This window comes from Macrobrachium nipponense, chromosome 1 (genome assembly GCF_015104395.2).
Source record: "Macrobrachium nipponense isolate FS-2020 chromosome 1, ASM1510439v2, whole genome shotgun sequence".
Classification (NCBI taxonomy): domain Eukaryota; kingdom Metazoa; phylum Arthropoda; class Malacostraca; order Decapoda; family Palaemonidae; genus Macrobrachium; species Macrobrachium nipponense.
In genome coordinates this window covers 131,239,336-131,263,229 of record NC_087200.1, presented here as the reverse complement: position 1 = coordinate 131,263,229, position 23,894 = coordinate 131,239,336, and the positions used below count along the sequence as shown (strand labels likewise).

Sequence of the window (23,894 nt, the reverse complement as noted above, 5' to 3'; positions counted from 1 at the left end):
CTACTAATTTTCCAACTTTGGTAACTTTCACTGCATCTGTAGCCAAACCTATGTCTGTTTCTGTGGTACCTGTGCCTGTGCTTGTAGTTCTTGTAATTTTCACTTTTGGTTTGATTTTATTAAACTTTGGCTGCCAAGTCAAGAAGTTCTGCTTCTGTTTTAGATGCTGTGCAACTAATACCTGGTACCAGTGTTCCTACTGCTGTTGTGTCTTCCAGCAAGCACATCTTTTCTGTCTCTTCAAGTGAATATTCCAGGAACCTTCTGTTGCAGTCAAAAGAGTTGTAGATAGAAACAATGCCACCTAGGTCCAGTCACCAAAAGTCACTTTCTCCATTGAGTCTTACTCCAGTAGTAATCCCAGCATAGGCTCATGCTCTTCCAAGGTGGAGTACTGCAATTAGCACACAGGTCATCTAGGTTTAGGACTCCGCCCATGTTCATTCCAATTACTGTAGATGCACTTCCACCAGTTAAGACTATCTGTAAACCATGTGTTGTGATTATCATGGCAAACAAATCTCAGTTGTATAACTCATAAGTTACTATGAAGTCAGGCTTATGAATGGACAATGCAGTTGCTCTAACATCCCTTTCCCCCAACCCTCAGCAACTACCAGTCAACAATTACAGGAAAGGGCACACTCTTTAGTAAATAAACCTCTAAAAGAAACCTTTACTTCCTGTCCTTGCCATCTTCTAGCGATGTCCCTTCCTATTCTTGATCAGCAGTAAAACAAAGCCCTTAGAAGAGAAGGTATTCATTGTTGCCATGGCTAAAGAGATTCTGGAGTGGGTCAAGAGGCTCACACCCAACTATATCAAAGATTCCCATGTTCTCCAGGACTCTTGAAGTCCCCATTTCTTCTTTCCCTGCTGTCTGTTCCTGCAACAGAATACCCACTTTAATCTATACTACTATGTTTAATTGGTTTTGCTTTATGATGAAGACAATAAAGAAAGAGGCAGGCCAGGTAGTGCAGGTTTCATGGGCTGGTTATGCACAATTTTTTTAACTTGCAATGACAGAAACACCTAAAAAGGAAAATTTCAGTCACGGAGCTGAAGCATAACAATAGACTGACGTCAGGACACCTGCAGTTCAGTTGTCCAAGGACAGGGTCAGATGACTGCTCCTAACATTCAGCAGGCATGGCACCAAAAATGTCTGCTGAAACTGTGGCAGTCAGTTCTGATCTATTGTATAATGCCCAGATGTTCATCCAGTTGCTGTTGTAATCCTGCCAGTTCAAGACAATCCACAGTTTTTGCAGACAGCAAACAGTCTAATCCCGCAAGCTGCCCAACCTGGTAAATGCTTCAAGAGTGGTCACATGTCCTTGGACCTCTCAATTTTCACCAAGTAGTGTGCGCTTCTTCCGATGATCCTATATTGGAAGTGTCTCCATTCTTTTCATGGTGATGGTTAATCAACTCTTGCAACTCTCAACGTTACCTGTGACATATGACCTTCAGTCTACCTCTTGTCAAAGCAATGGAGGGAAAAGCTCTCCATGGCAGCATCAGCTACCCAAAAAGGCATTCTAGGAATTACATGTTTTTAATCAGTAATGACAATGTAATTTAATACTGCCTTGGGAGGATGACAACAAAGCAACATGATGTCACATCTTGCGAAACCACACTGGTTCTTTCATTATTGAAATACGTAGTTACAGTTCTTGAATGAAGAATGTTTCTTATGCTAAAAATATACAAAAAAATGATATTGTTAAGATACAATAAAGTTTGTTCATACTTACCTGGCAGATATATATATAGCTGTATTCTCTGAAGTCCGACAGAATTTCTAAAAACTTACGACACACGTATTGGGAGTAGGGTGGTTAGTACCCATTCCCGCCGCTGGGAGGCGGGTATCAGGAACCATTCCCATTTTCTATCAGATTTCTATCTCCACTGTCTCCTGAGGGGAGGTGGGTGGGTACTTAAAATATATATATCTGCCAGGTAAGTATGAACAAACTTTATTGTATCTTAACAATATCATTTTGTTCATGAAACTTACCTGTAGATATCTATATAGCTGAATCCCACCTTTGGCGTGGGAGAGACAGAAAAAGGATTTTAGGAAACATATATGTAGATGATTGACATCTTGGTTCCTTACCTGTTAGCATAGCTGACTTCGTGATTACTGCCACCCAAGCTGCATCTGCTTCACTAGAGTTACCAACAAGGTATGAGACCTGTGTAGTTGGTGCGCTCTAGATGATCTGTCAACGGTACGAGACCACAATGTGACTAGACCATGACCATACTTCTGAGGACAACGAGGCAAAAACCACCACCTAAGTAGCCTAACCAAATACTCCCATATACAAAAGGCTAAAAGAAGGGAAGACCGCATTCGGCGGCCGACCCTACAACCATAAACATTACAATCATTAAAAAAACTCACCTACCCTTTTCTATGGGAAAGGATGAGTGCTACCTCCTGCCCCCAGATAGTGTCTGCGGCGACGTATGGTCCAAGAGAGTAACAGTTTTCATATGTCGTTCTGACCTCCCGTAAATAGTGCGAGGCGAACACCGAGTTACTCCTCCAAAAAGTGGCACTTAAAATATCTTAGAGAGCCATATTTTTCTGAAAGGCTATAGAAGTCGAAATAGCCCTTACTTCCGTGAGCGTTAACTTTTAAGAGTTTAGTCACTGTCTTTACAATTAGAGTGCGCCTCCTTAATGGTGTTCCTTAAAAAGAATGCCAGTGCATTCTTGGACATGGGCATATTAGGTCTCTTGACCGAACACCATAAGTTCTCCGCCAGAACCTCTACACTACTTTGTCCTACGAAGATATTCTCTAAGAGCCCTGACCGGACACAGGACTCTTTCTGGCTCTTGACCAATGATTTCTGCCATACCCTTGATTTCGAACGTTTTAGGCCAAGATTGGAAGGGTTTTCATTCTTAGCCAGGAATGACATACCCAAAGAGCAGACCGCATTATGCCCTTTGAAGCGACGTGTTTACTAATAGCCTGTATCTCGCTAACCCTCTTCACCGTCGCCAGAGCAGTTAGGAATACAGTCTTCTTCGTCAAATCTCGCAAAGAGGCAGAGTAAGGGGTTTCAAAGCGGATTGACATTAAAAACTTGAGAACCACGTCCAGATTCCACGAAGGTAAACTTGCGGTAGCAGGTACCTTGTGGTCTCAAAAGATCTCAGTAGATCATGTAGATCCTTGTTATTAGCAAGGTCAAGACCTCTCTGTCGAAAAACTACAGATAAGACACTCCTGTACGCCTTTAATGGTTGACACTGCAAGCTTCAAATCTCGTCTGAGATAAAGAAGGAAGTCGGCGATCTGGCTCACAGTGGTCGTGGTGGAGGAAACTCCTTTCTTTTTACACCATCTCCTAAAAGCTGCCCCACCTTCGATTGGTAAAGACCGCAATTGAAAAAGGTCTCCTCGCGGGGTGGCGATAGCTTTAGCCACAGGTTTCGAAAAAACCTCTCGCTCTGGCCAACTTCTGGATAGTCTGAACGCAGTCAGACTCAGAGCGGAGAGGTTTTTGTGGTACCTCTCGAAGTGGGGCTGTTTGAGTAGATCTCTCCTTAACGGAAGAGATCTCGGAAAATCCACCAGGTAGGACATCACCTCTGTGAACCGAATCGCTGCGGGCCAAAAGGGGGCGATTAACGTCAACCTCGTCCCCTCCGAAGCTGTGAACTTTCTCATCACTCTCCCAGAATCTTGAAGGGGGGAAATGCGTAGAGATCTAGGCCCCGTCCCAATCCCATAACAGGGCGTCCACTGCTACTGCCCCCGGATCGAGAACCGGGGAGCAGTTAAAGCAGGAAAGTCTCGCCGTCCTTGCGGTTGCAAAAACGTCCACCAAAGGGCGTCCCCAAAGACCCCACAGTTCCTGGCATACGTCCTGATGAGGGTCCACTCTGTCGGCAGCAACTGTCCTTGTCGACTGAGGAGATCCGCAAAAGGACGTTCTCGACTCCGGCAATGAACCTTGTTAGATCGTGATCTCTCTCGCCTTCGCCCAAAGCAGAATTTCTTTCGCTAGAGCGAATAGGGAGCGAGAGTGAGTTCCTCCTTGTTTCTTCAAGTATGCCAGGGCTGTGGTATTGTCCGAGTTGACTTGGACTACTCGATGGGAGACTTTGTCCTGAAAGAACTGGAGCGCTAACTGAACCGCTGCCAGCTCCTTGAAGTTGATATGCCAGGCTACCTGTTCCCTCTCCAGGTGCCTGACACTTCCTCCCCCCCTAGTGCTGCTCCCCACCCCGTGGATGACGCGTCGGAGAACAACACTAGGTCCGGGGTTCCGAAGCTTGAGGGATATGCCCATCTGATAGCTTTCAACGGATCGAGCCACCATCTTAGATGGCTCTTCACCTCTTCTGAGATGGTTAAGATCATGTCGAAGTTGTCCTTCTCTGTCCAGTTGTCCGACAGGAAGAAAACTGAAGAGGTCGGAGGTGTAGCCTCCCCAGGGAAACAAACTTCTCCACAGCGGAAAGGTGGTCCCCAGCAGACTCATCCATCCCTCACCGAGCATGAATCCTTCCCTAGAAAGGCTGACACTTTCTCTATGCCTTGTTGCTGACGTTCCTGGGACGGAAAAGCCCGAAAAAGCCACTGAATCCATCTGAATCCCCAGATACACGATGGACTGTGTTGGGGTCAGATGTGACTTTTCGAAGTTCACCAGAAGTCCCAGGGACGCAGCTAAAGACAGAGTCGTTTGCAGGTCCTTCAGGCACCGGGTCTGCGAAGAAGCTCGTATGAGCCAGTCGTCCAGATAGAGCCGCGAATCCGCTGATGTTGGAAAGATGGAGCCACCACCTCACCGACATCCTCATTAAGATGGTGAACACAAATGGGGCCGTACTCAGACCGAAACAAAGAGCCCTGAACTGAAACACCTTTCCTTTCAGGACGAACCGAAGGTACTTCATAGACTGGGGGTGTATCGGACGTGAAAGTATGCGTCCTGAAGATCGAGTGATACCATCCAATCTCCTGGTTCTTAAGGCCCCCAAAGGAACTGACTGAGGTGTCTCCATCTTGAACTTCTGCTTTTCTATGAAGAGGTTCAGACAACTTACATCCAAGACTGGCCGCCACCCTCAGTGTTTCGAAACAAGAAACAATCTGTTGTAAATCCTGGTGTAGCCAGGTCTAAGACCTGTTCCACTGCTCGTTTCTCGAGCATCTGCTCGAGCAGATCGAAAAGTATCTTCTGTTTTTCTCGAGGATACGACGGGGACAAGTCCCTGGGAGTGGAAGTCAGAGGGGGAGGCCTTACGAAAGGAATCTTGTACCCTTCTCTATGATATTGAGAGACCAGGTGTCTGCCTCTCTTTCTCTCCAGGCTCCTCCAAACAACTGAAGCCTGGCTCCTACCGGTGACTGAAGTAATGCACTCTCACTTCTTGCCCCTGGACTTAGCCGGGGCTCTACCTCTAGGAAGACTCCTTCCTCGGGGTAAAGATCTAGCTGAAGATCCTCCACGAAAGGGCTTCTGCTTCCTAATAGACTGGACTCCTGAAGACGTGGAAGGGACAGCAGGACGTCTCAACGACTGAGCCAAAAGGTCTTGAGTGGCTTTCTCCTGAAGACTACTGCCAGATCCTTCACCATAGCCTGGGGGAAGAGATGACTCGAGAAAGGCGCATACAAAAGTTCTGTCTTCTGTGAGGGAGAGACAGACTTAGCCGCAATTGCAATAAAGCGATCTTTTCTTCAACACGCCTGCTGAAAAATGATAGGCTAACTCCTCTGAGCCATCCCTGACGTGCCTTGTCCATGCATGACATACACTGGACAGCTCCCCCAAGCTGATCGAATCTGGCTTACGAGACTGGTTTGTCTAACACACCGAGACACCAGTCTAAAAAATTAAAACTTCCAAGGACTATAAAGACCCTTCAACAGATGGTCAAGTTCCGAAGTCGTCCACGACACCTTCGCTGAGGCTAAAAGAGCTCTCCTTGAGGCATCCACAACGCTGGCGAAATCTCCTTGTGCTGACGTCGGAACCTTCAATCCTAACTCCTCACCGGTTTCATACCACATCCCTGCCTTACCGCTAAGCCTAGACGGAGGCAGGGCGAACGTGGTGCTTCCCTTAGCTTTTCTAGTCTCCATCCAGGCGTTACCTTACGGAAAGCCCTCTTGGTAGACAACGACGTCTTCATTTTCACAAACCCTGGTGTTTTCTTAGCTTTCGACGACGAAAACTGCGATGGAGAGAAGGAAGGAGCAGAAGGAAGGAAGGTATCTCCAAATGAATCCCGGAGCAGCCGAGCCAATACTTGGTAGTCTGAAGAAGACAACGTCGAGGGTTGTTTCTTCGTCAACATCCTCAGAAGACAGCTTAATTCCCCTTCTTTCCTTACCCGAGTGAAACTCCGAAGAAAGAGGCAGAAGTCCTTTCGCTCCAAGTCTCATGTCAGAACGATGACGAGAAGAAGAGGGTAGTGTACCCTTAACAGAATCCTTAACAGTCACAGGATCAGCAATCACAACTTGAGTAGAACGCGAAGTTGAAGGAAGACGTGTAGCGTCAGCCAAAGACTCGGGAACAACGTCCGATCGAGAGCGAACTTCCATATTCTCGTCCAAAGAGCTCTTACGACAATGTCTACTAGCGTCCATCGGAGCGTCCAATCTAGCGTCCCTCCGAGCGTCCAACGAAGCGTCCAACTGAGCGTCCAAAGAAGCGTTGAGCGGAGCGTCTCTCCTAGCGTCCCGCGAAGCGTCCCTACGAACGTCCCACGAAGAAACAGGGACTGAAACTTGACGAGCGTCCCGTTGAGCGTCAACACAAGCATGACGAAGCGGAGCAGAACGTACTAAAGTTCGTCCGTCAGGAACTAAAACATCGTCATCAGAAACGTCGATGTCGGAACGCCGAGCGTCCTCACGTCGAGAAGAGAGGGCAGAATGAAGAAACCTCTCTCTCTCCTGACGTTTACCGCCACCTCTAGACGAACACTGGGGAGCAGAACGAAGCCTAGAGGGCGAAATACCAGGAGACGAGGACGAAAGAGGAGCAGGTGGAGAAGACTGTCTTGTTCTCTTGATCAGAAGTCTGTCGTCTTTCTTGCGACGAGGAACCGTATCCTTCTGCTTAAGTAAAGCGTCCAGTTGCCGTTGCATAGCAAGGATTATCTCAGTCTGAGAAGTCTCCTTACGAGGAGACGAGCTGTGCCTGTGAGAAGGTGAGGGGCGAGGGGACGCCTTCTTCCTTCTCCCAGGAACAGCCTTGGCTCTAGAGCGACTGGGGCGCTCGAAGGCGTCATCATCCGATGACGTCCTAGACTTCTTCTGGGGCGGAAAGGCTACGCTTTCCGGAGAAGAATGCCAATCAGACATAGCATGACGTGAAGCGTCTTGATCTTGAAGAGTCCTCTTCAAAGGCCGCGAATCCGGACGAGATTCCCACCCCTTGCGCGGGGAGGACGCGTCGGAAGACGAGAAACAATTTCTCAGGATACGTGCTTGAGCACGCTCCTTAGCAGCCCTGGGAAGCGTCCACAGGAACTGCTGAAGGGACGTCAGATCGGTGGGGGATCCCCGTAACCCTCCTTCGGCCTTCGACATGCCCTCTCCCTGAGTCCTGGGAGTCCGGCAGAGGTCCCAGCCTAGAGGCGCTATAGGGCCGATCTGACACCCCCTCCACTTCACTAGGGGCACTATCACAGCACTTAGTTTGCCTGTTTTCAAGGGCAAGCACTTTAGATTCAAGCGTTTTCAATGAATCCAGAATAAGTGAAAGGGCATTACCCTCCGCAGATACCACTTGAGGGCCCGAAGGCAACACTACGGGGTTAGGAGACACAAAATCTAAAGGAGGGTTAGAAGGGGTTACATTAAGACCCTGTCTGCTACCCGATTTACTCCTGGAGGAAGACCTCCTGATCCTGTCACGCTCTAATTTATTTACGTAGGATTCATACGTCTTCCATTGTACATCATCCAAACTTTCGCACTCATTACAGCGAAAATCATACTTACAAACTTGCCCCCTACAACCTTTACACAATGTGTGAGGATCAACCAAGGCTTTGGTAGCCTCACCTTGCATTCAACTTTCAAAAACACACCTGGCGCAGCCGAACTAGATCCAGACATATTTAAGGAAAAAAACCAAGCCAAATTCAAAACAATCCAAAGTCACGTATGCCAAGCTATCGATCCAAAAACAAAAAACCAAAAAGTCAAGAGGATACTCAAGCCAATGAAAAGTTTTCCAAAATCCTGAGGCGGAGGTGTGTAAACAGTTGTTTACGACACCGGCGACAGAAGAAATCTGATAGAAAATGGGAATGGTTCCTGATACCCGCCTCCCAGCGGCGGGATGGGTTACTAACCAACCCACCCTACTCCCACTACGTGTGTCGTAAGTTTTTAGAAATTCTGTCGGACTTCAGAGAATACAGCTATATATATATCTGACAGGTAAGTTTCATGAACAAAATGAGATACAAGACACCACTGTTATAATAGTGGAAATCAGAGAGAAATACTCTTCACCAACCAAGTCACGTACAAAATCAATCAATATGGAACTTATGAATAAAAAAAGAGAAATAGCACATATTGACATCAGTAATAAAGAAATAACACTGAGCCAAGCAAAACGGGGCAAAGAGGAAAAACCTTACACCCGTTAAATGCACTGGGGCGTTGAGACCCATGTGAACCCTCCAGAAAATGTGAACATGGAAAAGTGCATAAAAAAAGAAATAGATCAATAGACAAAATTGAGAAAGAAATCTTTGTAAACTTGGAATGCACAGCACATGTCAGAGGCGATTGCAGCTACACAAAGGAATAAGAAAAAGTTGAAGGCAGAAGCTGGATGCGAGGTGGTCATGCATAATAACTTTCTTCTGCTAGTTAGTGCAGCTGGATCCACTTCTCCAAAAGACACCAAGACATAAGGTTCATAATATGCAAAGATTAATATTGCATAAGAAATCACTGAAAGGCAACAAAGAGGTGTTTGCTGGTGTGAGTCACTTCTAGAAATTATGAAGAGTTAATTTAAACACAAAATAAAAACATCTGCGTACATCATAAAAAAATACTACTGTACTATGAAAAATCCTGTCCAAAGAATATTAACCCATAATCTATTCAGTAAGAATGATGTTTAAAATCAATATTGCATAAGTAAAATTAGAAATCTATTCAGTGTATGAAAAATTTAGTTACGCAATCTGCACATTTTTTACAATAATAACATTCGCATACACTTACTACATTCCGTGTTTTGAAGATAACTAACATACTGGAACATACTATAATTATAAACACAAAACAGAAAGATGAATACTACTGACTTTGATACAAGAAAGTTAAATTAATTAAACTGCAAAAGAAAATGGTTGTCACATCTATACTTATGAGACAAGGTCAAGTGAAAAAATTTCCAACAGGGGATATCTAAAAACTTATCTAACTACTGCATTGCTAGTTTCAGCTGCTCTTCAACATTCAGTTTCCTCTGCTCAATTCTGGATTAAAGCAAAATAAAAGTTAACTAGGATTCACAATTCCTTTGCACAAAATCAACCCATAACAAAAAGAACTTTTCAATTACTGCATATTACAAGCAGCTTGGACAAAAAAAATAGGTTGTTGCCATGGGATTTTCATACTGAAACATGTAATAAATACAGAATAAGCATAAACTGTTATCTATTCAACTAGCAGTACTCACCAAGAGAACATTCAATAGCGTATGCAACGTCCATGACAAGTTACAGTATAAATAAAATCAGATATAGCATATACGTACTACATAATTTTAAAGGGTTATTCTTAATATTACATAATACAGTAAAAGACAGGAATTCTAAGTATATTAAACTTATCATGCATATAATTACTCCTGCTAAAAATAAATAAAATACATGCACTGTTTAAAACAAAATCTTACTGTTGGAAATAAAATAAAAAATAAGAAACTTACACTGTTCAGTACTGTAAGGTACTTAAGACGTCCTCCATACTGATTGAAGTCAAAATCATAATGGGGGTCATCAAGAGGTGGGTTTAATAACCAAGCATCAACGTAAACTCCCACTGACCAAATGATAAATACAAATAAGTGTATTAATGATGGAAACACACTCATTGTTCCTTAATCAGTTCAAGCTCCTGTTAAACAAAAGTAGAATTCTTAGTGCATCTGTGCCATATCTTCATTTACACATACCAAACAATTGTAGATAACTAAGTGTTTCAGCATAAACCTTATCCAATCAATACCAAATAATTCTTAAAAAAAAATAAAGTAGTACTGTATTTTCTGCATACAAACCCTCACTTTACTTATGTCTTAAAATGCCAATATGACTAGGTAGGGCATCTAAAATTGTAGTACATAACTGTAACAAAGAATAATGACTGTGAATGTACATAACAGAAACGTTTCGGTTTACTATAGGGATCCTTCCACTCACTCACCAGCAGCAGTAATTTTTCAGCAACAAATATAGCTTAACAATAATTTTGTTACCTCTTCCTTTATGGAGGGAGACATGAATGTATTGTTTGCATGTGCTTTACTCAAATGAAGGACCTCATTAACAAATGGGTTTATATTATCTAGCAGAAACCATGTAAAAGTTTAGTGTTCCATAGAGCTTGCCAAAACTAAAGCTGACATAGTACAGTTAAGGAAAACTTCAACACAGCCTTAAATGCAAGGTAAAACTGTGGACCTAAATTTTGCCCCTATAACATCTTTGCCAACCTAGGTAACTAATGGCCAATGTGAGATACCAATCTGTAAGTTATATCAGGCTACCCAATCACTAGAGAGCATTGACTTCATACTTGCAAATGAGTGCTGTGGAGGTAACTGTCTACTCACAGAAAGAGGACTCTGACTGTTATATCCCTATCTAGACAATTTTCATTAGATTAGCTCAACCAGAAAAATCAATGTCACAAGTGCTCCTTTCTCATGAATTGATCAACACTTCCTTCAACAATTATCTTCCTTTGAATACTGAACTGGTATTACATTTTCCTTTGTTGAAGTAAGAGATAGTGCCATAATAAAATGCTCTAGTAGTCTGCATAAAACATTTCCAAGGAAAAGATAAAGATGTCTCGAAAACTCTTACACTGAGTTGCTGAATTCACAAATATGGCCAAGAAGAGTTAGAACCATCAAAAGGCTTTGTTAATCTCTTTAGTTGATGTGCACATTAATGCCAGCAACCATCTTTGGACTTTAGTACTGTACCAAACATCCAACCTGTGACCATATTAGTATAATCACAAAGACCCAGGTCCAAGAGCACCTTAAGCAAAGCCAGGATTCTAAGGAGGATTGAAAAAATGTAGGGGGCCAGAACATATCTTTCCTCTGGTGTAAAAAGATGGAAGTGGTAGAGGCAATGCCAGAGGACAGTGTTACAAAGGGACTATACCAAAAGTAAGACATATCAAAGAGGAGAGAAAAATAACCAATCATCACCAATGGTTGAGCAGACATCATATACTACTCTCTACTTTGGATTTATCTGAGAAAACGAATGATGACCTGTGCTGAATTAATGCTCTAATGTCAATCATCTATAAACTCACTACAAATTCACAAAGAAAAAAATATACATATACCTGTGCATTTTGTACTCCCTAGCACAATAAATCTTCAGGTACTTCACATGCTATTCATCTTCACTCAATGAGATAAAAAAAATTAAAAGGCAATTATGTATACTATAGGGGAACAAGAGCACAGTGATATGCACAGACAATAGGGATACAATGTAAGAGTGAAATATACAATTTCTATCCTACAACACCACTAGAAAAGCACTAGTAATACACAAGCACACAAGATACAACCTGTCATCAGCATAAATATTTTCATGTCAACTTTTCCCTTAAGAAGTTAGACAAAAAATTAGTTCTCAAAACTCTTTTTGGTTCTTGACAATTGCTCTATGATGCACTATATTTATAGAAAATTGAAAACGTCAAGTAGAAAATAAATACAATTGACAAAGGATAAAAGTTTATCAAAAAGGCCGGCAGAAGAATGAACCACCATCAGCGAGTGATTATGAAGCTTTCTCTTGTTAGCCAGCCTGCTCAGCTTTTTATAATCAATAACACAAAACAGTTTACAGTTAAAATGATAATTTTTTTAAAGTAAATTGTATTTTTTTTATACAAACCTGAGGTCCTTTACATTGGGAATTGCTTATGGTGAAGCTGGAAAATGGCAGCTAAACTTGCATACAAGGTGGTTAGGCAGTTAACTACCGTTCGGTTGGTGGGAGTCCCAAACCCACCCGAATGTAAACATTCCAATTTGCTTTTGGCCTAGGTGTCAGACGGAGGGGTGGTATGAGGTGGGCATGAGATGCAAAGGACCTCAGGTTTGTATAGTCAGGAAAAATACAATTTACTTTGAAAAGTAAATTGTACCCGGTAATCAGTGGGGGTTCCATTCACGAGGGTGTGCCGATAAGCGAAAACCGCCATCGACCGAAACTCAGCAATTTATTGCGCCATAATGATGCTCATTATCGGTGCCATAAACACCCTTATGGCACCTCTGTTAGGTATGTTTTGGCACCATAACTCTATTATTGGTGCCTTATGGCGCCAATAACAGGAACTCGGCCCATTATGGCACCATAAATCACTGATTTTATGGCACTAGACAAATGCCAAAAAACCGGATCGCCAATAACCGAGTACGCCGATAACTGGGGACTGCCTGTATATACAAACCTTTGGTCCTTTACATTAGGAAGCCTCAAATTTGGGAGGAGGAGTCTGAGTAACCCTCTAGAACTGACTGGAGTTCACCACACCTGCATTTTCTTCCCAGTCAAAAGAGCAAGGAAGAGAACTGTGCCTCTGACGAATTGATCAGAGTAGAGTGACTGAGTGATTAATCATCAGACTTCTGTGCATTTTTGAATGAGAAAGGGTACATAACCTAATACGAAAACAAGGTGGGACGAATCTGAGAGTCAGAGACAGTAAGGCAAATAAATATAAGCCATGGGTCTGTCTTATTGTTAAGGACTTCCCCTTCCTCCTCTTGTCAGAGTAAGGGGCAGTATGCTTCTAAACATAGTTCTAAAAGAAAGATAGAATCGTTGCTTCACTGTGAAACTTAACTGCATCAGTCACCAGTTCCAGCATGTTACAGCTCGAATCCACACTTTCCCTGAAGCAAGAGAAGGATGAATGGGCGGAAAAGAAAGAGAGGCCATTCACTCCCAAATCCAATCTCACATCTACAACCACACATCTAAGGTGAGATACAACACTGTCCAGATAAAGGAGCCAGGTAAGCTACACATCTTGTTGAGCAGCCACCACAGGTCCCAAGGAAAAAGTGTTCAAGGACTTGTGGAATGTCCTGGAGGTAGAAGGAAGTACAAGAGTTCTGACAAGACCACCCCTGCCTTCAGAACCTGATGGACCAACAGATTCTTCCGGAATGCAAGGGTGGGACAAGTGCCTAACTTTGTGAGTCTTAAACGGAAGGTACGTACTACTGGCGATGTCTTCGCCAGCAGCAGAGTATGCTCTTCTGATCATCTTACGAATCCAGACAGAAATCATGTTCTTGGACACTTTTTTTCTTGAATGAGCAGGTGCTAACGAAGTCATCAACACTCAGGCAGCACTCCAACACAACAAAGTAGCATCTCGTCTGCATCATTATCCACAAAGTCTAGGGAGAGGATTGAAAAGAACTCAAACCTGGCATCAGGGATGACAGGTTTTGAGTCTTCACTACAAAGTCCTGGACAAAATCAAATGGCAGATCTCCATCCCCTCGACAGTCTATCATCGAAGGAGAGTTCATGAAGTTTGCTTACTCTCTTTGCTGATGCCAGACCAAGCAGGAAAACGGTCTTGAGGGTCAAATCCCTGTCTGATGACTCTCGTAAAGGCTCGTATGGGGCACAAGTCAGGGTCTTCAGAAAGACAGTTATGTCCTGCACAGGGGGCTTGAGGTCCCTGGGAGGGCAAAACCTTTCGAAGCTTCTCATGAAAATCAAGATCTCCAAAGAGGGAGATATCAACCCCTTTCAGCTGAAGGACTAAACCGAGGGCAGCTCAATAGCCCTTCACTGCTGAAATAGAGAGAAGCTTCTCTTGGCAAAGGAAGAAGAGGAAATCCGTGACCTGTTGAAGAGTAGCTCCGACTGGAGAGATACCCTGTCTATGACACCAACCACAAAAGATGGCCCACTTTCCCTGGTATACTGCTGCAGAGGACTGTCTGAGGTATCCAGACATCTCTGTTGCTGTGTGGTGCAAAAAGCCTCTCACTTGCAAGAGATGGTGGATAACCTCCAGCCATGAAGACACAGGGACTGCACTGCCTAATGATACCATTCTATGTGGGACTGACACAGGAGGTTGTACCAGGGAGGAGGAATCTCTCTTGGTGACCTGGAGAGTAGAGCTAGAAGGTCACGATACCAAACGAACTACAGCCATTTGGGAGCCACCAGAATCATCCTGAGATTCGGGGTGATCAACGCTCTGCTGATCGCCTTACAGACAAAACTGGGTGTTGGAATGCATCCTCCGCAGCAGCCCAGGGGTCCAGCACAACAGAACAGAAGACCTGAAGTTTTCTGCTGTGCCAAGTGGTAAACAGATCTATGACTGGATGCCCACCCCAGATTGAACCTTTCTGTGATGTACGTATAGGTCAAGGGACCACTTTGTCCCTATCACCTGATTCTCGCAGTTGAGCTTGTCCACCATTACATTCCTCTTGCCAGGAACGTACCTGGCTCATGGCTCCAACAAGTGAGCTACCGCCCACTCATGCACGTGCATTGTCAACTGGTGAAGTGGGAGGGATACGAGACCACCCCCCCCTGCTTGTTGACATATGTCACTACCATGGTGTTGTCGCTCATAAGTACCACAGTGTGTCCCATCACTCGATCCTGAAACTCTTGGAGAGCCAGGAAGGCCGCCTTGAGTTCCAGGATATTCATGTGAAGGTGCTTGTAAGCTTGGTTCCACACACCTGAAGTCAGCGACTCCTCCAGGTGTGCGCCTCATCCCTAGGTCGATGCATCTGAGAACAGAAGCATGTTGGGAGGGGGAGTATGCAGGGATACTTCTATTACAAGGTTTCTGTCGTCTAACCACCAGTCCAAATTTTCTCTCACTTCCTCTAATAGGGGAATGAGAAAGGATTGAGGGTCTCGAGACTGGGACCAAAACTCCTTTATTCTCTCCTGGAGAAAATGAAGTAAAGCCACCCATGTGGGACCAGCTTCTCCAACAACGACAAGTGCCTGATGACAACTTGCCATCGTCGTGTTGGTTGTTCCTGTTGAGGCAGGAACAACTGCGCTACCTTGTATTCTCGCTCGAGAATACAAGGGAATAACTCTTGCTGTCATTGTGTCTATCAGCATGCCCAGGTACTTTATCCTCTGCTTGGGGATGAAATTCGACTTGTTGAAATTTACCACAAACCCTAAGCTGTGGCCAAAATTGAGAAGCCAATCCCTGTCCTGAAGCAACTGCGAATGAACTCACCAGGACTAGCCATTGTTAAGATCTCTCAACAGATGTATACCATGTGAATGGGCCCCACCTGATACAAAGGTGAACACTCGTTTGAACATCGGAAGAGCGGTTGAGAGCCCAAAACAGAGTGCCCTGAACTGAAATACACACCAAAGGTAATTGCAAAGGTATTTCGAAATACGCATCCTCCAGATCTACTGTAAGTATAAAGTCATTCTCCCTCATGGAGGCGAGTACTGAGCACGCTGTCTCCATCGTGAACCAATCTGGCAAGCGAATCGGTTCAAGGGAGAGAGATCTATGACTGGTCTCCAACCTTTCAAAGCTTTCCCTATGAGAAAGACATGGCTATAAAAGCCTGGGAACCGATCTGACATGACTTCCATAGCATCCTTCTTCAGCATGGCTTACACCTCTTCCTTGAGTGCGAGATCCTTTGGTAAACCGGGAACATAAGTAAGGAGACGGACCGAACTGTTGATGAGGGATGGCCAAGAATCTACTACCCAGGTCTCAGCTCCATGTCGGTGCCACATTGCCCAATGGTTCGACAGGCACCCTCCCACACCAGTGGCAACATCTGGAGGGGAACACCACCCCTAGCATCCTCCCTTCTTCTTCTCCCCCTTGCCCTCTTTACCTGATGGGAAAGAAGGTTGAAAGGGCTGCAACTGGGTGAGGGTAGAGGAAGAAGGCTGGGTTTTCCAGAGGGTGCTCTTTGAAGTCTGGGACTTCTTAGGGCCCGAGGAAGAGCTAACCTGACCCGAAGGTTGGGCTGCAGTGAAATGCAAAGTCTTGGTCACTGCCTAGTGGACAAGGGGATCATTATCCTTAACAAGGCACTTGTCCGTCGCAGCATCTACCAACTCTCTAATGAATAGAGAGCAGAACCCAGCAACAGTCCATTTCATAAGGTCAATGTCGACTCTGGATCAAGCGTTCTAGTGATCTGATTCAGGACAGCATCCCTCCTCTTCAGCACTAGGTTCGCCCACAGGTTTGCTGTCTGGTAGGGCAGTAGGAAATAGCCCTACCTCCGGATCAGCACAGTCTCCCCTCTCCCGAAAGCAGAGTCCTCCCCCAGGGATGACAGTACCTGAAGAAGCAGCCACTTTGGATACTGTGAATGACTACAGATCCAGCCAGGAAACTGCCTTGTGAGCTGCCATGGTATAGCCTACAGACTCGCTGCCTCTTGCTGCAATAGGGAGACCCCTTTCGAAGTAAGATGCTGCAACGAGACCCGGGCCTAGACGAACCAGGTCCAGGTCAACCTGCTCAGAGGAAGAGGAAGCATTTTGTCCGAGCAGTTTGGCCAAAGCAAATTCTCTTGCCAAGAAACATGATCATTCACTTGCTCAAGAACCCCCTAGGTAAGAGTGGACCAAGCCCCACTGAAACCTTGGGTTTCTTCTTCAGACCTCATAAGGATTCGAGGCATGATGGATGATCCACAGTTGTGCTGACGAATCAGAGCAATGGTCTCTGCAAAAGTCCTCTGTATCTCAGGGATGTCTGCATCCTAGGGGAGAGGACCCATGAGTCCTTCCAGGGTGCGATTCTCCTGATCTACTCTGCCTGCAGGAGGGAGAACCTTGCTAGGCCCGTGATCCATCCCGCACTATGCGGGCGTACAACCTTGCTGGTCCGAGAACTGAGCCAGGAACGTAAGCCTGCATAGTTGAATTCCAAGAACAATCATTGGCGTTCCTTCTGTCCAACTCATGCCTCCTGGTAAAACCTCAGGAGGTTAAGGGGACAGGTGAAGAGGATCGGGCACTCTAACCTGTCCTGCCAGCAGAGCCAGCAGGAGAGGTGAGCTGTGCACAGTCACCAACCCACAGTGGCAACGGCAGCACAGGTCTAGGAAAACGCTTTCACCTCAGCGAAGCATTACCCCAAGGAGAGTGGAGAGGTTCATGTGTGCCAAATCGAGGACCCGGTTCCTTCGGACCAAGCCAAGCACCTGGCTCAAGCCAAACACTCAACTCGGCCGAGCCTGACTGAGCACACAAACATGATGGGGGGGTTGGGTGGAGGTGAGCGTGCGGCTCGCTGGCAAGAACCTGCGCTGCCTTCACCACATGCCGCATCCTTCTTCAAGGCCAAAGCCTGTACCAACAAAGACTGAGCAGGGGACCTCCTCTTTGCTTGTCCAGGTGTTCAGTTGGAGACCGAGACACTGGACCAGGCACCTGGCCAAGTACTGAACAGCACCAGTCTTCAAAACTACTTCTTAGAACTGATGACGGGGGCATGGACTGAAGTCCTCACACCCGGGGCTCCCAATACATTAGGCCCTGGCGAGGCCAGCGAATCGGTTCCTGAGCTCAAGAAGGGGGAGGGGGATATCCGATGAGATAACCCTCTGCTTCCCTTGTGGAGGGAGGCAGCCCTTTAGAAGCCCTGTAACAAGACTTCTGTGGGGGAGGGGAGGGGGGAAGAAGCAACCTTCTTCTTTTTTGACTGACAACCTCAGAAGGAAAAGGGGAGAAGGCATCAGACAACAATGATGAAGACGATGGGATCTCTTCTTCAACTTCTTCTTCGTCACCTTCTTTAGGATAGCAGTCAGGTCCTCCATCTAGGCAGGAGCAGTAAGAAGGAACAGCAGGGGCACTGCAGGTGGCAGGAGCATTGTCATCAGCAGGGACAAAGTCAAAAACAGGTTAAGTCACCACTATGGGGCCAGTGGCAGTAGTAGAGACCACACTTGAAGGAGCAGCAGACACTACAACAGCAGGGGGAGAAGTATAGAAACCAAGAAGTGAAGGTACCGCGACTTGAGGGGCTGGCAGATGGACAGCCATGACCATCACAACCGAGGGAGTGGTAGCAGTCAGGTGGTGGCAAAAAACCATAGTCGGTACCTTTGCAAAGGCAGAGGTCGTCACCATGTTATGTTAGTGGTCAGGGTCTCCACAGCATGCTTCACCAAAGGTCTTGCGAGGTGAGCCAGAAGGACTTACAAGAGATGGAGTGCCTACAAGTCCTAATGAGTGCCAAGCTGCTGACAGGTCTGACAAATGCTGGCTCTATAACACTCAGATGACGCCTTAGCACCCCTCCTCCATTACCATTTCCTCCCAGAAAACTTCACCCACTGCAAAAGTGACCAGAAGCAACACTCATCACAAGAGAGTTCAGGGTCACAATCACACCCCTGCCATACATCTAGAGGAGCAAAAATTATCGCACCCCTTGCTGCTAACCCCAGGATACACATGCTGGGGACGAGCAGCCTTAACAGATTTGAGGGTTTGCATGATATAATCAAATAACAAACACACTAACTGATACAACAAAAAAGATCACACTGGGAAAAGATGGCTAACGACAGTCAAGCAGGGAGCGATGAAAACATACATCCACATCAGACAACGACTGAAAGCAAATTGGGATGTTTACATTCAGACAGGATGGGACTCCCACCAACCGAACAATAGTTAATTGCCTAACTACCTTATTTAAAGGTCTCACAGTTGTTTTCTAGCTTTGTCATAAGTAATTCCTAATGTAAAGGACCGAGGATTTGTATATGGTTTAGGAACAAACAACTTTTAGGTGGCCTACTTACTGTCATAACAACATTTTACAACATTCACAAAAAATCATGATAATAGGTACTAATAAGTACTGTACAGACATTGAAACATTTGTTAAAAAAGGAGGTCTTTGCTCTTTTAGGATCCCCCCTTAATTTTGGCAGAAAGCGTGGTAAACTGTAGCACCATAATTATAAACAAAAGAAAAAAACCACAATGGTTAATAGTTACCTGAAAACTACTCTTGTACACATGCCAACATATAGTAAACTATATTAGCAAACTAAAACTATAATAGTTATATCATGCTCAAACCTTAATCGTTATTCATTTACAATGTTGTAGGTGCTGTTAGAAACAATAATACTAATGCCCAACATCTTACCTAATTGGTATAGTACTACAGTTACACACCTTTTTCTTACAGCAAAATTTTTATATGCTTACCCTTATAATTTGCAAAATTTTTCTGATAGATTTTTATTCTGGGTCTATCAAATTTTATACTAATTTCTGTTATACATGGTTATGAATCTGACAATTTTATGTTCATTTGTGTTATTTATGCTTACTTATTTCAAAAATCCCATTAGTTATGTGAGTCCACAGGGAGCAAAAGACTGGCCCACAGGGTAGGACCTAGCATATTAAGTTAACCTGCTGAGATTCTTAGGGGATCCAAAACTCATTTGTTGTACAATATACACAGTTCTGGACTGCTGCTTTATGTGTTCAGTGATCTTTCTTTTATCATTTGCTTTAAGATTATTTTTATTGAGATAATGCAGATTTTGGTCACACCCTGATACTGAATAATTGTAATTTATTTGTATTATGTTTTATAATAAACAACAAATGAAAAACTTTAATCCATACATTGTTGTTAGCTGAGAACAGAAATTTCTTTACTTTTTTTAAATACTTTCTTTGCTGTTTAAGCCTATTAATGCATATACAAAACCCAACAGACATCATCCTAATGACAGAAAAATTATTTATTATTAACATGATATTGTTAAACTACAATAAAGTTTTGTACATACTTACCTGGCAGATATATACTTAGCTATAGTCTCCGACGTTCCCGACAGAATTTCAAATCTCGCGGCACAAAGCGACAGGTAGGTCAGGTGGTCTACCTACCCGCCGCTGGGTGGCGGATGTACGAACCACTCCCGTAAGCTTGTCAGATTTTTCTCTTCCACCTGTCTCCTGAGGGGAGGCTGGGTGGGCCATTAATCGTATATATCTGCAGGTAAGTATGTACAAAACTTTATTGTAGTTTAACAATATCATTTTTGTACATGAACTTCCCTGACAGATATATACTTAGCTGATTGGCACCCTTGGTGGAGGGTAAGAGACAGCTCAATAATACAGGTAAGACGGGAAACAACTATGTTGTAGGATATAAAAACCTTGGTTCTCACCTTTTCAGGATGAAGGACTTCATAGATACTATCTCTGAGTCTGCATTGCCTGGAGAGCTACAGCTAGGACGTGACCTGATGCTGAAAGACTCTCGGATCTACCACTGGGATATGTGATCCCCTATTGTGGTAGAATCCAAGTCGGATGCTGTTAGAGGGACCTTGTCCGCTTACCTAACAGATCCTTACCACTACCTCTGCAAGGAGCCAAAACCCACCAGACCACCTAACCAAAATACAAAGGGTTAATATTACGACAAAAAGAGGTGCCTCCTGCAACCTCTTTCAGACAACCAAAAGACAACAATATAAAATATAGGGTAACATATAAAAAATTTACACAGGATAAGTTTCAGCTCCCTGCCCCAGCACCGAATCCGCCGATACGAAAGGACCCAAGGCGAAGGCATTTTATCATATGTGATTTTTACATCACGTAGGTAGTGGTTTGCGAAAAAACGATTGGCATCTCCAAAAAGTCGCCTCCATCAAGTTTCCGCACAGACATATTTTTCTGAATGCAAGCGAAGTGCGATGGCTCTCACCTCGTGAGCTTTCACTTTCAGTAGTCTAAAATGGTCTTCCTTACAGGCAAACATGTGCCTCTGTAATAAGGCTTCTCAGAAAAAGAAAGAGCATTCTTCGACATGGGCCGAGTGGGGTCCTTTACGGAGCACCAAAGTACATCTTGATTAGCCTTAAGTTGTTCCTTCCTCTTAAGGAAATACTTCATAATTCTCATAGGCAAAGAGTTCTTTCAGGCTCTTCCCCTACTAGAAAAGATAAACTACGAACTTCAAAGCTCCTGGGCCAAGGGTGCTGATGGGTTTTCATTCTTTGCAAGGAAACTTGGAAGAAACGAACACACCATAAGAATCTTCCTTAAACCCTACATTGCCCTCAATAGCTTGGAGCTCACTCACTCTTTTAGCTGTAGCTAGGGCCCAAAAAGGAAGATAGCCTTCTTCGTCAAGTCCTTGAAAGAGGCTAAGCCAGGCGGTTCGAATCTAGACGATCCAAGGAACTTGTAGGACTACGTCTAGATTCCAGTTCGGTACTACAAGAGGACGCTTAATGGTTTCAAATGATCTAATAAGATCATGCAGGTCCTTATCATCGGATATATTTAAGCCTCTATGCCGAAATACCGCCGCCAACATACTGCGGTATCCCTTAATAGTTGACACAACCAGATGACATTCTTCTTTGAGGAAAATAAGGAAATCCGCAATTTGGGTCACAGAGGTACTGGAAGAGGAAAATGTTCTTCCTCTTGCACCAAACGTCTGAAGACATCCCACTTTGACTGGTATGATACACGCAAGGTGGAAGGTCTCCTCGCTCTTGCGATTGCTTTAGCAGCTGCTGCTGAAAAAGCCTTTCGCTCTGACCAAACTTTGGACAGTCTGAAACAGTCAGACTGAGAGCGAGGAGATTTTTGTGGTACCTGTCGAAGTGGGGTGGGTCTGAGTAGATCGCTCCTTAGCGGGAGCGATCTTGGAAGGTACACCAACCATTCCAGTACCTCTGTGAAACCATTCTTGGGTCCGGCCAAAAGGGAGGGAGCGATTAAGGTCATTCTCGTTGAATCGGACTCTACGAACTTCTTGATAGTTAGCCCCAGGATCTTGAAGGGGGGAAACGCGTAGACGTCGAGTCCGTTCCAGTCTAGAAGAAGAGCATCTTATTGTACTGCCTCTGGATCCGATATCGGAGAGCAGTAAGGATCCAGCCTTCTTGTTCTTTGACGTGGCAAAAGAGGTCTATGTGTGGCCTGCCCCATAACATTAACACAGGTCTCGGCATACATCCAGATGAAGGGTCCACTCTGTGGGAAGGACCTGATCTTTCCTGCTGAGGAGATCCCGTTTCTCTTACATTCCTTTCTCCCTGCACGAACCTAGTGAGAAGCTTGATTCCTCTTTCTTCTGCCCACAGAAGAAGGTCCTCTTGCTGTCTCGTACAGGAGAAGGAATGCGTCCCCCCCTGTTTCCTGATGTATGCCAGAGCTGTAGTGTTGTCCGCGTTGACCTGCACTACGATTTCTTCTGACTTTGGGCTCGAAAGCCTTCAGAGCCAACCACACAGCCATCAACTTTCTCGTTGAGTGCCAGGCTACCTGGTCCCCCACCCCCCCAGGTACCTGACACTTCGTTGGTTCCCAGAGTTGCACCCCACCCCATGTCCGACGCGTCGGAGAACAACACCAGGTTGGGGGTCTGTGATTGAAGAGGGACAGTCCCTTCGCAAAGAGGGTTGGGATCTGTCCACCATAAGAGATGTTTCTTGATGTCCTGGGATAACGACAGGGAGAACGTCAAATCCTGAGAACGACGACTCCAATTCCGATGAAGAAAGAATTGGAGCGGTCTCAGTGCAACCTTCCTAGGAAACGAATTGCTCCAGAGAGGAGAGTGTCCCCAGCAGACTCATCCACTCCCTCACTGTGCATACTTCTTTCCCTAAGAAAGGTTGTTTACTCTCTCGAATCCTCGGGCTATCCTTTCCTGCGAGGGAAAAGCCCGAAAACTCAGAGAGTTCATCTGTATCCGAGATACACACATCTGCTCGGAATTAGTGATGACTTCTTGAAATTGACGAGAAGTCCTCAAAGCCTTCGTCAATTCTAAAGTTACTTGTAAGTCCTTCAAACAACGATCTTCTGAATTGGCCCTTATAGCCAATCGTCGAGGTACATGGATATCCTCACCCCTTTCAAAATGAAGCCATTGAGCCACATTCCTCAAAATCCCCGTGAACACTTGAGGAGCCGTCGAGAGGCCGAAACACAGAGCCCTGAACTGAAAAATTTTTCCCCCCCATCATGAATCTGAGAAACTTCCTCGAGGAAGGATGGATCGGTACGTGGAAGTAACGCGTCCTGTAAATCCCAAGGAAACATCAGTCCCTGGACGACCAAGTGCTGCCAGCACTGATGAAGGTCGTTCCATCGTGAACTTCTTCTTTTTCTACGAAGAAGTTCAGGGCGCTTACATCCAACACCGGTCTCCATCCCCCTCTGAGGACTTCGGAACTAGGAAAAGGCGGTTGTAGAAGCCCGATGAATGATGGTCTGTCACTAGTTCGATAGCCCCCTTCTCCAGCATCTGATCTACTGCTAGATGGAGAGCTTGATTCATGATGGGGTCTCTGTACCTGGCCGTCAGTTCCCTTGGGATGGTCGTCAAGGGAGGTCTTTCGACGAAAGGGATGAGGTAACCTCTCCTCAAAAATAGAAAGGGTCCAAGGATCCGCCCTTTTTGGGCCCAGACTTCTGCAAAGTCTAAGAGTCTGGCGCCCACCGTTGTTTGAAGGACTTGCAAGTTATTGGGGGCTTTAACAGACTTGGCGAAAGTCTTACCCCTTCTGAAGGTCAT

General features: G+C 45.0%; 1 protein-coding gene across 7 annotated transcripts in view; it reads right to left on the bottom strand.

Moving 5' to 3' along the window:
* Positions 1-23,894, bottom strand: part of LOC135219630 (androgen-dependent TFPI-regulating protein-like) — a 165,795-nt gene that overhangs the window by 135,055 nt on the left and 6,846 nt on the right. For 6 of the 7 annotated variants that reach the window (XM_064256556.1, XM_064256558.1, XM_064256555.1 and 3 more), the window contains exon 2: positions 9,967-10,154. The exons of the other annotated variant lie outside the window; for it this stretch is intronic. In XM_064256556.1, coding sequence (XP_064112626.1) covers positions 9,967-10,131 — 165 coding nt within the window. In that variant the 5' untranslated portion in view covers positions 10,132-10,154. The remainder of the gene's footprint in view (positions 1-9,966; positions 10,155-23,894) is intronic. 7 annotated transcript variants of the gene reach the window in all.